At 39.7% G+C, this 16,877-nt stretch overlaps 1 protein-coding gene across 1 annotated transcript; it reads right to left on the bottom strand.

Annotated features, from left to right (window-relative positions):
• Positions 1 to 351: 351 nt before the first annotated feature.
• Positions 352 to 16,623, bottom strand: SKP1 (S-phase kinase associated protein 1). The gene is made up of 6 exons (XM_011282104.4): positions 16,465 to 16,623; positions 13,447 to 13,543; positions 7,462 to 7,535; positions 3,532 to 3,675; positions 1,941 to 2,081; positions 352 to 1,242 (listed from the first exon to the last, which is right to left on the bottom strand). The coding sequence occupies exons 2-6, from the start codon at positions 13,541 to 13,543 to the stop codon at positions 1,207 to 1,209; spliced, it is 492 nt and encodes a 163-aa protein (XP_011280406.1). The 5' UTR covers positions 16,465 to 16,623; the 3' UTR covers positions 352 to 1,206.
• Between the last annotated feature and the right edge of the window lie 254 nt (positions 16,624 to 16,877).

Consider the following 16,877-nt stretch of genomic DNA (forward strand, 5'->3'; position numbering starts at 1 on the left):
ATAAAACAATTTGTGAGCCATCTCAAGCCATCAAGAAAACATTCTACTGTAGGGCAGAGGCTGGCAACAAGATCAGGACATGCAGTCCTGTGTGGCCATGTACACAGATTAAGAACTAAAGCACTGGCAAAAAATAAAATAAATAAAAAATAAAGCATTGGCTCTAGCAAACCCTGTCACTGGCAGTCAGAAAAGACACAAGCCTACCAGAACCCAATTGTTTTGTCAGCAGCCTCCAGTGAGTCAAGACACAAACTGACTATAAGCTGTCTCCAGCTACAAAACCATTCGTATATTTAACTCATTTAATAACAAGTGAAGAGACACAGTTAAGTACACAAAAGCAAACCATTTACCACCTATGTAACTTACTTTTTATTGAAAGTATCTTGCATTCATGATGGATACCTTCTAGGTTTTGCCAGACATTTTAATGTTAAAGGTTAAATTATTTTTACATGCAAGTAGTGTGACGTTTCCCCCACATGGGATCACTGATTATAAAAAGATGACATATCACACAGGTTATTTGTCCTTTTTAATTGAAAAGCTAACAGACCATCTAGTTATATTTCCCCCAAAACCACAAACTGAGGAGTAACTGACTCTCTAGCCAACATAGTCAAAGCTGAGGATTAAAAATGCAAAAACAAGTCCTTAGATCCAATTAAAGGAGCCCTGCTACATACAGGTTCATCAATACCAGTGGCACTCTTTGATTCCAGGAAGCTGGAAGACATCCTAATAATCCCACTCAAAACATTTACCTCAAGTAGCCTTTTTCCAGTTTCCAACTCATGAATAAAGATAATACGTTGTTAATTCTAGTTCAGAAAACTTTCTGCAACTTGTTTTATTTACAATGCCAACTTTTAAAAGGTTATTAAACTAACGTTAACTGACAATAAACTAGGTGGAAAACATTTTACAGAGAGGGAAATCCCAAAATGCCACCTTCTATAGCGAACCCACAGTTGAGTTTTATTCAGAGTGAAGAAACAAAAACTTTTGATCATACTGGAAGAAACTCAGCCATAAGTTTGGAATCTGTACTCAAACTACACATGCAAGGAGGACAATATTCTGCTAAAACTGATTTGCTGCTGCGTTTGTCTACGGTTTGTCTAATATTAACAATTATAAACAGAGCAGTGCAACTAGTATTTGGAACAATCCTTACAGTGTTACAGTGTCAGGCATAACATTTCACTTCTCTTCACACCACTGGTTCTCTTTGCGTACCTAGAAGAGACAGATATAAGGAAGCACCTTAAGAAGTCTTTCCTCAGACTACTACCTAATGATTCATCAACAGACTATGAAGAGGGTCAGACAGGGACAGACAAAAAACTGGAAAAATACCAGGTTACAAGTACACTTCCTGGTTATCCTTCTTTGCCTCCCCAGGTTTTTATTCTACCCTGCTGAAATTATCAAAAAAGCAAAGGCAATGGGCATTAAAGCTTCAGTCACCAGACATGGCAACAAATTCAAACAGTTCATGCACATTATTTCAGTTTGTAGCTGTGTCAACATTCTGATCTTTTCATTCATTTCTTCCCCCACTCACTAAGATGCTCATAAGTGTCCTGGCATAACACCATCCACAGGGGTTGCTTTTCTGAAGTCAAATATTTACGGCTTGCTTACATTTAAGGTCCCAGGTGCCAAAACTAGTAACTGCAAAGGAGTAAATATCAAAGAGCACCTATGATTGAAAACTAATCATTCTTATGCTTAGGCAAGAGTGGTATTGTGCAAGTGTTTAGATTCAACAGACCACTCTCAAAACGAGTATTTTTATAACACAGAAGGTGCCTACTAACCCTCAAGTAAAAGTCAAGATACCCTGATAGAGACAACACATCTTTTCTGAGCATGTTTGCATTTCATTCTTTTTTAAAAAGTGTGTGATCAAGAACAAGCTGTGAGCAACCTACCTGGGCTTCCTCTTCTTCAGTAAAATCATTTTTGATATTGAAGGTCTTGCGAATCTCCTCAGGAGTTTTCCCCTTGATCATATTGGCAACAGTCTTGCATGTAACATCAAGCAAACCTTTAATGTCTAAGTAGTTCGCAGCCTGTAAAGTGATTGTTTTCATTAAAGAATTATTTGAGGTTGTAACCTAAATCTAAAGGTAGTGATTGCCAATCCATATCTAATTAACTAAACTAAAATGCTAGTTAATTTTATGAAATTAAAGGGAAAATAAATCAGATTCTTTTGTGAAATATTTTTGTATGTCCTTCTGTTATACCTTCTATAATATGGAGTCCTGCTGCTGCCTTAAGCGAACTACACTACCTCTAATGCTAGAGAAGAGCCGCTACTTATGGGCGTGCATGTTTGTGCTCATGGGTGCACAAGCATATGTCAAATCTTGACAAAAATATATAAAGAGGCAAAAGCAGTAATGGCATTACATTTTACTGATCTCAAACAATTTCTTTGGTTTTCTCTATTTTCTACTCTTACCTTCAATATTCCCTTTGGCTTTAATTTCATCTTTCATTAGTTTAAGGTAAAAGCTTAGATCAGTGATCTTCTTTTCCAATACAGGTGGTTTAGTGCTATCAACTTTTCTCTGAATACTACTTTAGCGGCATCTGCGATTTTTGTGTGTTGGGTTTTATTTCCATTCAGATCAAAATACTTTCTGGCATACAATTTTTAATTCTTTTCTAATTTTTCTTTTGATTTCTTCTTTGACTCATGGGTTACTAAGAAGTGTTAAGTTTTCAAATATTTAGATTTTCCAGATAGCTTTGTTACAGACTTCTCATTTAATTTCACTGTGATCAGATCACACAGTATATGTGCCTTGACTCCTTTCAAATATTGGGACTTTTTTCCGACCATTAACAGGTCTATCTTAGTAGTATACTTTTGAGAAGAGTATGTATTCTGCTGTCGTTATATTTAACATTCTATATAAATGTCCATCAGGATAAGTCAGTCAATAGTGTCATTCATGGCTTCTACATCCTCACTGATTCTACTTGTTTTATCAATGAAGTAGAGACACGTGTTAAAATCACTAGGATTGTGGATTTGTCTATCCATCCTTTGAGTTCTACTGGTTTTTGTTTCACTTTTTGGAAATTCTTTTAGGCAATAAACACTTAGGACTGTAATGCCCTAATAATGAACTGATCCCTTCATCATTATGCAGCAACCCTCTTTAATCCTGGTGATATTCTTTGCTCTGAAATCTACTTTAATATAGTCACTGCAGTTTTCTTTTGATTACTGTTATCATAATTTAATCTTTTTCCACCCTTTAAATCTGTCTCTTTAAAGTGGGTGTTTTGGACACAGCATAGCTGAATTTTGCTTTTTAAAAATTCAATGTGACCATCTCCACCCTCTGTTGCATTTACATTTGATCACTTATTTAATATGGTTCTTAATATATAAATTCAAATACAGCACTGGAGTTTATACAGAATTAAAATTCAGTGTCAATGAATGTAACAAATTTAACTATTAGAAGTGCTAGAAATATCTTAAAGAATGTATTAAGAACATACCAGAATAAGTTCAAAAAGTGTTCCTTGGTCAACTTTCAGGAATTCTTGGTCCCAAACAGGGATATCATCTGTTCGCTTTTCTTTGTTCTCATCATCCTCAGGAGGAGGGGGGTCATCCTTGTGGTGGGTGCACCATTGAATGACCTGTAAAAATGAAAGTTTATTCCTCTGTGGCATTACATCACAAGGTACTCATTCCACTAATGGGGCAAAGTTGTTTTTACACTGGGCTAAGAACTAGCTAGAAGTTGACCTGAATAACCAAGTTAGTAGTCAAACTTGAAAAGCAAAACTGAAGCTTGAGGAATCTTCATAACCCTAGGGGTTAGACCGTCTTAAAAGCAAACATGCAGATAGATAATTATACTTGACCACACTAAAAAGCTCCTGTGCAAAAAATACATAAAGTCAGACAGGACAATGACTAAAAACTACATGCAACATGAGCAACCAGCAATGGATTACCCTCTAGAATATAAATCTTAAAAATCACTACAAAGTGGGGCGCCTGGCTAGCTCAGTCAGTAGAGTATGTGTCTCTCTCTTGATCTCAGAATAGTGAGTTTGAGCCCCACACGGGGGACAGAGCTTACTTGAAAAAAAAAAAAAACACTAAAGAAATGAGCTACAGATATGAACAGGCTATTCACAAAAGAAATCTAAGGAGAAAATGCTCAGTTTTATTAGATGCAAAAACCAATATTACAGTTACTACTTGAGGCTGACAAAAAAAAAAAAAAAACCTCAGGATTTTGATACTAATCTCTGGCAATAGTGTGAGGATAACATGAACCTTTTTACTGGAGAGTGAGGTAATAACCCCTTTGAGGGGTGCCTGGGTGGCTCAGTCAGTTAAGCATCTGACTTCGGCTCAGGTCATGATCTCATCACTTGTCTCTATGCTGACAGCTCAGAGCCTGGAGCCTGCGCTTCGGATTCTGTTTCCCTTTCTCTCTGCCCCGCCCCCACGTGTGTTCTCAGTCTCTCAAAATTAAATAAACGTAAAAAAAAAAAGTTAAAAAAAATAACCCCTTTGGAAAGTAATCTATCAAATACTAGTGAGGGTGAGGATGTGCATATATTATCACCAAGAAATTCTAAACATCCGTGACATGCGTATAAGAACAAAGCAAGAAAAGCCCACATGTTCCCTTAGAAGGGGAATAAATACACATAAAGTTTCAGAGAGTTGGTTAGACTCTATGTACCATCATAAAGACCAAAATCAACACTGAAAGAGTTATAGGCTATAGAATCTAGGTGGTAAGTGGGTGTTTGCTGTATAGTTTCACTTTTCTGTATGATTAAAATTTATTCAGTATAATACTGGAGGAATAAGCAATGCTGAGAAAAAATGGCAGAACTGACAAACTATACTGCCAGGATGTAAGAAAAGGAAAGAACTATTTCTAGAAGGGAAAGTCAAGCTATGGAGTTTTAATGAAATAAACAATAGTTTTTTAAGTATTCCAGTTGTATAAGAAAACAACAGTATTTGCTTACGTAACCATTAAAAAAACTGGTAAATATATCTAAGAAACTAATGTTGACTAGTATTACTTGAGAGGGTTGCAGGTTAGACAGAGCCAAGGATGAGAGGTTTTACCATATACTTTTTTGCAGTTTTGGATCATGCAGTTATTCAGTATGTAAGTTCAAATATTCCTAAGAATAGGCTTAAAAAACTTATTCTCTGAAGTGGCCCCGTATCACCCAGACCATTAACTCTGATCTTCTGTACTAACTTCTTGCTTGTTCATTATGCTCTAGTCACCACACTTGCTGCCTTCCCACCTTTCCTCAGAGTAGAACATGCTCTTGTCTTAGGGTCACTGCACTTGCTCCCCATGCCCAGAACTCTATTCCCCCACATAATCATGTCTTTGTTCAACGATCGACTTCTCAGTAAGGCATTTCCTAACCACCTTTATTTTAAAAATAGCTAACTCTCCATCGATCAACCCAGTTATGCTCCACAGCTTTCTCATCTGACTTATTTATCTTGTATGTTTCCCCCACACCTTTAGGATGTTAATTCCCTAAGGGCAGACATTTGGTCTCTGGTTACTGCTATAACTCCAACACCTAAAAAATGGCATTTGAATAAAGTCCTTTTAGATGCATTTTACATTAGGATAAAACAATGTTTATTGCAAGACAATACCCAGAAGAAAAAAATCTAACTAGATAAAATATAAAGCTTCTAAACCATAAAATACTATTAACTGACTTAAGTCAATGCAAAGTGATAGAAACACCATATAAACAACTCCTATAAAAAGTCCACTAGATTACAAAATGGATGAATCTTGAAAACATTATGCAAAGCCAGACACAAAAAGACAAATATTGTATAATCCCATTTATATGAGGTGCCCACAACAGTCCAATTCACAGACACAGAAAACAGTGGTTAACAGGGGCTGGAAGGGGTTATTGAGGAGTTACTGTTTAAGGAGTACTGAGTTTCAGTTTGGAATGAGGAAAAATTCCTAGAGATGGTGAGTCGTGGTGGCTGTACAACAGTGCAAATGTACTTAATGCCACTGAGATGTACAGTTAAAAAAGTTAAAATGGCAATTTTTAAAAAGAAATTTTAATGTTTATTTTTGAAAGAGAGAGCAAGCAAGCAAGCATGAGTGGGGGAGGGGCAAAGAGAGAGGAAGACACGAAATTCGAAGCAGGCTCCAGGCTCTGAGCTGTCAGCACAGAGTCTGACACGGGGCTCAAACTCATGCATGAACCGTGAGATTATGACCTGAGCCGAAGTTGGACGCTTAACCGACTAAGTCACGCAGGTGCCCCTGTTTATTTATTCTTGAGAGAGAACAAGTGGGAGAGGGGCAGGGGGGGAGGGAGAAACAGAATCTGAAGCAGGCTCCAGGCTCTAAGCTGTCAGCAAAGAATCCAACACAGGGCTCAAACTCACCAAATGCGAGATTATGACCTGACCCAAAATCAGACACTTAACCAACTGAGCCACCCAGGCATCCAAAAATGGTAATTTTTATGTTATGTGTATTTCATAACAAGTTTATTTTGAGAGAGGGAGAGCGCATGCACATATGCTAGCAGGGGAGGGAGGGAGGGGGGGAAGGGGGGAGGGGGAGGGAGAGAGAGACAGAGAAGAGAGAATCCCAACCAGGCTCCGTGCTGGTAGTGCAAAGCCCAACACAGGGCTACATCCCATGAACCATGAGATCATGACCTGGGCCAAAATCAAGTCAGACACTTAACCAACTGAGCCACTGAGGTGCTCCTACAACTATTTTTAAAAAGCCCACCAGAAAGACACACAAAGGAAAACAGACCAAGCAGAAAATACAAATGGCCAATAATACATGCCAAAATATGTTCAGGCTTAGAGAATCACTTTTTACCCAGTCTAGGGCAATTAAAAGAAATGCTAATAGCTAATTGTGGTAGGATATGGAAAAATACGCAGCACAGCTGTATCTCACACCAGGATCAAGAGAAAGCATTAAGATGAAACTGCATATAGCCAATGACCTTTGAAAATCTCTGAGCAAAAGGCCAACTGGAACCAACCATTCTCATCTCTAAGCCTAACTAGTTTCCTCCACTTTATAAAAACTCGGTGCTATTTCTTCAGATGAGCATCCAATTAAATGGCTGGCTCTGTTAAGGAGCCATGTACCCTGAAATGCTAAAATTCTATTCAACGTGAAGAGCCTTTTATGCTTAGACACAAAGTAAGGTGGTCAATGGTGTGGGTGTATTTATTCTCAAGCTCCCCTTGCAGCATATCTATCAAATAATCACAGGACCTAGTTAAATAAACATAACAAATATTCAGAGTCATAATCAGTCGATGTAAGGAAGCGATCTATGTAGCAGTACAATAAGATCACAAGGATGTTCAATGAAAAAACAAAAGCATATATACAAATATATAGTTTGTTACCTTACCTTTTTTAATATTGCTGCATTAACATTTGGTAGAGGAACTGGGTCATCATCTCCTTCGTCATCCATTCCCAAATCTAAGAAAACCAGAAGAGAGTTGCCATTATTCCCATTATTTATACCAAGGAGGCTATGTCTCAAGTGAGTAATTTGCAAGACACTGTCTACGACTATGAAAAGTACTCTACTAAAAATAGTTCTCTTATGAGCATTTAAAGTTAGTGGTTCCCAACAGGTCCATAAACCACCAAAAACTATAAAAAGTTGTGGGAGTAGACAATTTTAGGATTATTACACAAAAAGGATCCTTAATAAGAAAGAAAAGTCACTTAATAAGTGGGACTGAGATGACTGGTCAGCCATTTAGTAAAAAATTAAAGCCAGACCCTTAGCCTTACTCTTAATACCAAACTCTCTAGATGGGCTGCATTTAGAAAGATAGAGGAAAAAGTATTCAAGTAACAGAATCTCAATCTATTAAAATCTGAAGCCCAAAGATGTATATATACACACACAAATCATGCAACCACTGACAAAAATAAGGCAGGCAGCTCCTTATGTACTGGTATGATCTCAGGATTAAAGTTTTTAAAAGCCAGGTATAAGAAAATAAGTGTTATCTGAATAAAAATGGGCATATACTTAGATATTTAGATTTAAAATAACTTCACAGGAATACAGAAGTATTAACAATATTCTGTGTAGGGAAATTAACAAGAATGTGGGTTGAGGGACTCAGTTTCAGTGTATACCTGTTAAGAGTTATTCATCACGTACATATTACCTACAATTTTGAATCTACAGGTTGTCCTGGTAAAAACACCTAACTTTCAGATCCTCAAAGTGATGGTGAACTCCACGGAAAAACCTTAAAAATAAAATCCCTACGTTAAAGATTCTAAATAAGAGTATTTTTCATGCCAAATGGGTCCACCCTTCAGTTTCTACATGACTAAAAGAACGGCCAAAGTTATTTACTAGTTAGCAAGTACCAAGATTAGTGTCCCAAAGTTACTTCAGCACTATACTGGTTGTAGCAAAGAATCAGTTATGCTGACATGGCCAGTGCTAAATCAAATCATTTCAGTTCCTGATAAGTTAACAGGCGTCCTAGGCAATGGAGAATCAGCAATGAACACAGGAGGATGCAAAGAATTGCTGCAATTTTAGATAGAACTGCTCAAACATGTCTTATTTAAAAGATGACATCTGAGTAAAACCCTAAAGGAGACAGAACACCTAAGCAGAGAAAATGGCAAAGGCAAAGGTCTTCTGATAGGAAGGTCTGGCATGTTCTAATAACACAGAAGGGATCCAATATTACTAGAGCAGGGTTAGCAAGGGTGAAAGCAGATGAGACCAACAACAGAGGACCTGATAGTAACTGGGTACTGTGCATTTTGGCTACTGTACTGGGAATAGGTGGCAGAGAGCAGGAGAAAGAAGGAAAACAACTATGAGGCTGGTGGCTTGTACAGGTTTACAGCTATGGAAGAATGATCCAATTCTGTATGTATTTTGATGGTAGAGGCAAAAAGGTTTGCCAACAGATGGGAAGTAGAGTTAAGAGTCAAGGAAGACAAAGGTTTATGACATGAGGAACTGGATGGATGAAAGTGCCACTGGAGTTACCATTAACTGATATGAGCAGAGAAGTGTTCTCTGATATGTCAGAGAAGTGTTATTCTGAAGGGCAGGGAATTAAGAATAAGAACAATCTAGTTAGTTGTCTAACTAACTAGACAAAGTTAGTCTAGTTCCCTAACTCTGAGGTACCAATTAGATCTCCAAGGGTAGACAAACCAGTTAAATATGTCAAGTATAAAAATTAAAAGAGATCAGAATCATAGGTAGATTGGGGAACTGGTGTACAGACGGCACATAACATGAGACTAGATGAGATGACCAAGGGAATCAAGGAGTACATATATTATGAAAAGATCCAATGATTAAGCCAGGCTTGAGGAACTACAGACTTTAAAAATGGGGGGGCGCCTGGGGGGCGCAGTCGGTTAAGCGTCCGACTTCAGCCAGGTCACGATCTCGCGGTCCGGGAGTTTGAGCCCCGCGTCAGGCTCTGGGCTGATGGCTCAGAGCCTGGAGCCTGTTTCGGATTCTGTGTCTCCCTCTCTCTGTGCCCCTCCCCCGTTCATGCTCTGTCTCTCTCTGTCCCAAAATAAATAAACGTTGAAAAAAAAAAAAATTTAAAAATGGGAAGACAGAAGGGTGCCTAGGTGGCTCAGTTAGTTCAGCATCCAACTCTTGGTTTCAGCTCAGGTCATGATCTCAGTTTCTTAAGGTCGAGCCCCACACATCAGGCTCTGTGCAGTCACCAGGCGGAGCCTGCTTAGGATTCTCTCTCCCTCTCCCCCACTTATGCTGTCTCAACCAACCAATCAATCAATCAATATTTAAAAATGAGAGGATAGAAAGCCGTGAGGTAAGTACTAAGTAAAGTATCCTGCAAGTCAAATGTAGAAGGGGATGATCAAATGCTGTCAACACGTCTAGATGAGAAATAAAACAGATCATGCACTTGACAACATGGAAGTCACTGAGCTTAACAAGCAGTTCCAGTGGAGTGGTAAAGATGAGAGTAGACTGAAAAATTATCTTGGTTTCCTGTACAGATGGATCAAAGCTGTCCCCTCTCCTCCTTTCTACCAATGTCATTCCCTGATCCCATCTCAACCTAGAGTAAAAGTACAAAAATGACTATCTCAATTTGCATTAAGCCACTTTTGCTTTTCCTGTTCTAGTATGAAGTATTTTTTAAATTAATTAATTTATTTAGGGGCGCCTGGATGGCTCAGTCTGTTAAGTGTCAGACTTCAGCTCAGATCATGATCTCATAGTTCAACAGTTAAAGTCCAGCATCAGGCTCTCTACTATCAGGGAAGAACCTGCTCTGGATCCTGTGTCTCTCTCTCTCTGCCTCTCCCCAGGTGCTCCGGCACAGGCTCTCTCAAAAATAAACATTGGAAAAAAAGGGAAAGAAACTTAATGCCTTTTTAAAAATTTATTTATTTACTTACTTAGTTACTTACTTATTTATTTAAAGTAGGCTCCATGCCCAATGTGAGGCTTGAAATCATGACCCTGAGATCAAAAGTCACATACTCTACTGAATGAGCTAGCCAGGTGCCCCTAGTGTGAAGTATTTTTAATCAGAAGGGAGAAAAGGAAGTTACAATATATAAAATACTTGAGGAACCATAATACAGAACACCAACTTGTTTAGATCCAAATGTTATTTGGAAGAAGGTTTAAGCCCTGTTAAAAACAAGGGCCTTATTGGGGCACGTGAGTGGCCTCTGGCTTTTGATTTCAGTTCAGGTCATGATCTCACAGATCGGTTTGTGGCATTGAGTCCCACATCAGGCTCTGCGTTGAAGGTGTGGAGCACGCCTGGGATTCTCTCTCCCACTCCCTCTGCTCCTCCCCATCTTGTGCATGCGCAGGTGCTTGCTCGCTCTCTCTCTCAAAATAAATAAAACAGTTATCAAGGATCACCTCCCTAGCATTTAAACTAAGGATGTACAATGTCTTTTCCACTTTTAGACTGACTTCACAAGTAGCAACAGTCATTCCTTTAAGCTATTTAGTTTCAAGGACTTCTGAAAGACACCTGTATCCTGATACCACATCCTGAACCTGAACAAATCAGTACGTCCACGTGCACTCATGCCAAGATTTTCAGTTCTGATTATACTGTGATTAGGTTTTATTTTTGTCTTCTAAGTCACAAAAAACCCATAATCAGAGATACTGCAGATGCAAAACAAAGAAAGCAGTAAGCTGCCAAATCCAATGGACTCCATCCTGATGAGGCTAGAATTTTATATAAACGACTGGTACTTAAGATAAAAACCATTCACCTATGATGCCCAAAGGCTATGAAGGCAAAGAATCATTTAACTGTTGCTATCACTCCACTTGCTTCAGTGATCAAAAGAGGCATGGATAACCTTCACGGAGCCCTATGTTCTTATATGGGCAAATGCTTTTTGAAGCAGCACAGATTAGTGTGCAAGACACTACTAAGATGAAATAAAGAACACTTTCATCGCCAAAGCAAGTATTCAGGCAGCAGTTTTGGTATCAGTTCTACATCTTCTAGATAAAGCCTTACTCACCTGCCTTTAGGGAACTTGGAATGCTTTCACACTCTTTATTAGTGACCATACCATAGTTCTTCATTCAACAGGTACTTGATGAACAGTGACTGTGGGATGTACCAAGGGGTTTACAACTTAATAGAAGTGATCTATGTATGTATGTACCAGGATACAGGACCGTAAGCGCCACATGATTGGTACCAATTACCAAAAAGAATTACATGTTCAGCTTTTATCAGCAAAGAGAAATTACCAGCTTAGAAAACAGAAGACACACCCTCTGTAATTTAGCTTTTGCCTCTACCGAACTTAATATGTACAGGAAGAAATCCTCTATGAAATTCCAAATAACCAGTCTGTAGATGAATGTGATAATCACTCTGGTCACCTCAAAATGCCTCCCTTGACTTCCACAAATCTTATTCCACTCATTCCCCACTTCTGACTTCTACTCTCTTAACTCCACCTGTCTCCCATTCCAATATGGCTGACTGCCAACCTCAATTTACTCCCACAGATAAATACTCCTACAACCCACCACACAAAGTCTATGTATCCCTAGTAGTCTACAGCTCAGGGATCAATCCACACACTCAACTGTCTAGTAGACTGTTACAAAACTCTTCTGGGCGTGGGGTGGGGAGGGGACCAAACATACATAACATGTTCAAGCTCCAAAGTCACATTCTTTCCATTTCTCTCAAGCCCATTCTTCAGCTCTACCAACTAGAGTATCACAAGCTCACCCCACACCAATAAACCCAACTAAAAATTTCAATTTTACTTTTCTCTAACACACCTTGTCCACTTTACCTCAGAATAATCTCCCAAAACATCCTAATTTTACTAAATTTGAAACATCACCTCACTAGTACCACCCACTATAGTCTCTACCCAAGCCTGAAAAATAACATCAGCCAGGATATTTCCCCAGCACCTCTTGGCACATTTTATCAATGCACTAATTATATCACGTGACAGTGTGTATTGTTTGGTGTCTTTCTTCCCAGTTTATAAATCCTTCAAGGGCAAAGACGGTTTCTCACTTAGCTTCCTTTCCCCAGCATACAGCTAGTGCTTGGCATGTAACTTTTCTCTTAGCTGAAGCATAAGCTACATAAAAACCTTTGATATTTGAATACTGAACAACATTCTTCTTACTATTAATTTTTTTTCACCAATGCAAGAAATTGATTTGCATTGTCTCCATATACTATTAATTCATGTCTACCAACCCACTGGAATAGTAAGAAAAGATTCAAGTGAACTAGTAAAAGTTTCAAAATGTTTCAGGACCTGTTTTGTAACCTTACTTCTTTAATGTGCAAGGTCTATGCTTTGCAGTAGTTTCAAAGGAACGACAAAAAAGACAAAAAGGAAAACGTGGTTTAAAAAAAAAAAAAAAGACCGACATCTCAATTTACCATCTACTCAGCTTACTCCCCTGCTGAAACAAAGTACTCTATTTAGCTACCATATAGGGAGGTATCTCTTTTTCCGGAGGCTTTTATTTTTCTCATTACAAACAGCAAACCCAAATTTACTTCAATGAGAATTGGGCCATTATTGTCTGATGCTGGGAAATCACTTCAGTATTAGTTTATGGCCTTACCTATTTAGCAATGGGGAAAAAAAAAACCAAAAAAACAAAAAAACAAAAAACAACCTCATTAATTCAGACAATACAGCAAGGATGTCCTGTATCAGAAAACTGTAGTTTTTAATTCAAAAAATGTAAACTTTATTTACCCCTCATACTCTTGCGCGCTTAATGACAAATCATGCCTTGTATAAATTCAGTGTTCACAGGTTATCTCCACCTAAATATTACTTCTACTTTTCCTTTACCCAGGTTTTCTAATAAACTTACCTTCCAACATGGTCTTGATAGTCACAGACTGTTTGGCAATTTCAACATCAACTTCAAATATCTCTCCATCAGAACTCTGCAACTTAATTGAAGGCATCTAAAAAAAAAGGTATTATATTGAACTTGAAATTTAAGAGATATTAGTTCTATACATTTGGTCAACTATAGTCTGTTAGAAGACCTCTATCTTACTAACTACAAAATCCTAAGCACCCGTGCTATGTAAAACCCCCGTTAAACACTTCAAGTGGTTATTCACAGGCTAGTATAGAAGTGTTGACAGAAAATTTTTTCAAAGTTTCAAATTTTTTATAACTCATAGGAACACAAGCTTTTAAGGCCTGCCCTAATGAAATTATTACTGGAATAAATTTAAGAGTTACATTCTACACTTCTAATGCAAAATATATTTCAAATAAACTTGTTTATTTTGTCTTTGCCTGCTTTTCTGCTCTTACTAAGTACTGATCACTCTCATCTGAATAGTTAACTGCCACAAAAAACTGCAAACCTGAGGGTGGTCAGTCCTAAACAAATAAAGCTAATAACGTACTCATTTTCCAATAGTGAAACTTAAGTGAAAAATGAGTTCAAATCCAAGGAGTATATGAGAATATACTTACATATGTTTGCATCAATGTAAAATATGCAAGATAATGAAATATTTAAGGATAAACAAATAATCTAATTTACAAAACCAAATAAGGTACCTAAATTTAACAGTACTTCTTAGCTTTCATTAGACTGTCCAGGTTTCCAAGTTTGAGTTCTGCTAAAATCCTCAAAGAAATAATCCATTACTTGCTCCAAAAATGTATTTATTACCTCAGATAAATTATGAGTCATTGGGGAAAAGACGCTTCTTAGATAAAAATTAATTAAGCAATTAACTACAAAGGACTTGAGTTCTGACAAAAAAACAACCAAACACTTCTTTAAAATTAAAAGTTCTAAGCCATCAATTTCTTATTTTCAGATTGTTGGCAGAGGCACTTAGGGGAGGACTCTCAAGATTAATCCACGATCTCTTCAAGTTTCAAATACAGAATTCAAAGGCCCTTGCTTCTGAGTATTCATAATCCTGCAATGTCACTATTAAGTTGAAATTACAGAGTTTGGCATTTAAAACATTCACTTCGGGGCGCCTGAGTGGCTCAGCTGGTTAAACGCCCAACTCCTGATTTCAGCTCAGGTCATGATTTCATTCATGGTTTGTGAGTTCAAGCCCTACATAGGGCTCTGTGCTGACATGGAGAACCTACTTGGGATTCTCTCTCTCTCTCAAACACTAAAAAAATTTCAACCATTCACTGCACCTATTTTAGGATCAAAGACTTCAAACCCATGAAATCAGTTAAAATATTCATTCGCCTTTTCCCAATTATCTCCATTCCTCCAAATAAACAAAAGAAAGGAAGCAAAAATGTAAAGCTATGTTTTAAAACCAGCCACTGAAATATCCTGCTCTCACTCATCAATGGTTAGAGACAATCTCATTTCACTTTTCAGTTCACAAAGATGTCTGTTCCTCCATGATGCTTAATGCTTGCCAATAATGCAGTTGTTCTGTTCAACAGAGAAGGGCCCAGTGCAGAGAACCTTCCCTGTGACAGGGCAGTAACAAAAGGTAATCCCAAAGGAAATACTTCAACGTGAACTCAATTTTTTTTTTTTTTTTTTTTTTTTTTTACAAAACATTCTACATTCTTTTTACATTCGATAGTACTGGAATGAACACTAAAGAACGACAAGTCTGGGACTTCAGTTGATAAAATTAGTTTTAAGGAAGGTGACCATTTCGTATTTCTCTCAAATAACTCTTGGCAAATAATCAGATCTGCTTAGTCATAGTCAAATTCCTGTATTAGGTTACTCTTAAGGGAGTTGAGATCTTATTAAATAAGCAGGGAGGCAATCTGTTAATCTGTAATCGGATGCACTTTGTGATGCCAAACTTAATACTTAAAGAGAACTTTTTTTTAATGTCTTAGAGCTAGAATTCAGTGCAAAACTGCAATAATAATGGATGAGATTTTGATTTGACAGGTTTTCAAGCAATTCTTTAAGCTCCTCATCTTGAAAATTAAATCCCCCTCCATGACTGGAATGAAACAGGTTCTGTCAACAACATAAAGAAAAAGCTGTTTTAAGGGACCCGAATTCTAGCACCTCCTTTTAGAGAGGAGAGCGAAGTCTGCGTTGCTCTGTGACAGATACATTCTATTGTGACGCTCTGATACATTCACTATCCCAAAACCCAAACGTGAGGTCCTATCCAGGTGAACATTCTAACCCTGTAAAACATGACCCAAAGCGTCTAGCTTTTAATGAGTTAGGCCTCCCTACAAGTCACACCACCATGACGAGGGCATCTGCTATTTCAACAGTTGTTTCAGCAACTCCAAGCTGTGGCAAAAAAAATGGCGAGAAATATTCTGAAGGAGCAAGCGGCTATCTGCAAGCATGCGGCCCAAACACAGCCAGGACCCGGGACTAGTGAGGGCAGATACGAGGGAGAGAAGGAACGCGAGCCAAAAAATCCAGCGCTCCCAAACTCCCACCGGCCACGCTCCCTCCGGACACCAAAACAACAAACACGCACACCACGCCCACGCCCGCCCAAAGACCTGCACTGAAAGCCCCGCCGCCACCCCCGCCCAAGAAAAGCCCAGGGCCGCAGCCTGGGCCTCGCAGCCGAGCTCTGCGCAGACTGACGCTCGCCCCGTGCGAGGAAGGACCAATCCCGGGCCCGGCTCGCACCTTCTCCCGCCCGCCGGCCTGGGCGCCCACGAGGCGTCGTGAGGACGCGCGGCCAGGAGAGGCCTCGCCGTCGGGGGGGATGGGAGGGAGGGGGAGGTGGGGCGGGAGAACGGGACCCAGCGACAGGTTCCACTGGGCCTGAGGGACGCAAGGCCCAGGTGCCTCCCGCCTCCGGCAGGCCAAAGCACAGCGGTGCGGACACCCAGCTCGCAATCCACGGCGCTACCGCCCCATTCCGCTCGGCCTGCGTCTACTCACGGTGCTAGGTCTCAAGGAGACTGCGGGCCGGAGGGTGACAAAAAAAGGGCAGGGCAGCCTCCGCTACGAGAAGAGAAAGGCAGAGAACAAGGCCACTACGGCGGCGCGGCGCGGCGTCGGCCTTTATAGAAGCGGGCGCAGGCGCCGAGGACCCCGGAGCCCGAGGCGTCACAGAGCCGGCGGGGCTGGCCGCCGAGATCGCCTGACGCAGGCCAAGGACGGTGGGGCGGAGAGGCGGCGGGCGCGAGGCGCGGGGGCGGGGTTTCGTCCTTACCCTCTCACTCCACCCCACCCCACCCCACCCCCGAGAGCGCGGCTCGCTGTCCTGAAAGCAGGAGAGCGGACCTGGCTGGGGTACTCCGCAGACAGCCAGGGTCCTTCAGGCAGGGGCTGGCCTAAGCCGAATTAAAGAC

Source organism: Felis catus, chromosome A1 (assembly GCF_018350175.1).
Source record: "Felis catus isolate Fca126 chromosome A1, F.catus_Fca126_mat1.0, whole genome shotgun sequence".
NCBI classification, from domain to species: domain Eukaryota; kingdom Metazoa; phylum Chordata; class Mammalia; order Carnivora; family Felidae; genus Felis; species Felis catus.

Bases quoted from the DNA above. Each gene is read 5' to 3' on its own strand.
- SKP1 (XM_011282104.4), bottom strand. From the start codon at position 13,543: ATGCCTTCAATTAAGTTGCAGAGTTCTGATGGAGAGATATTTGAAGTT. The intron at 7,536-13,446 runs GTAAGTTTATTA...TGGTTTTCTTAG, and splicing joins TATCAAGACCATGTTGGAAG to ATTTGGGAATGGATGACGAA. The intron at 1,243-1,940 runs GTAGGTTGCTCA...TGTCTCTTCTAG, and splicing joins CTGAAGAAGAGGAAGCCCAG to GTACGCAAAGAGAACCAGTG.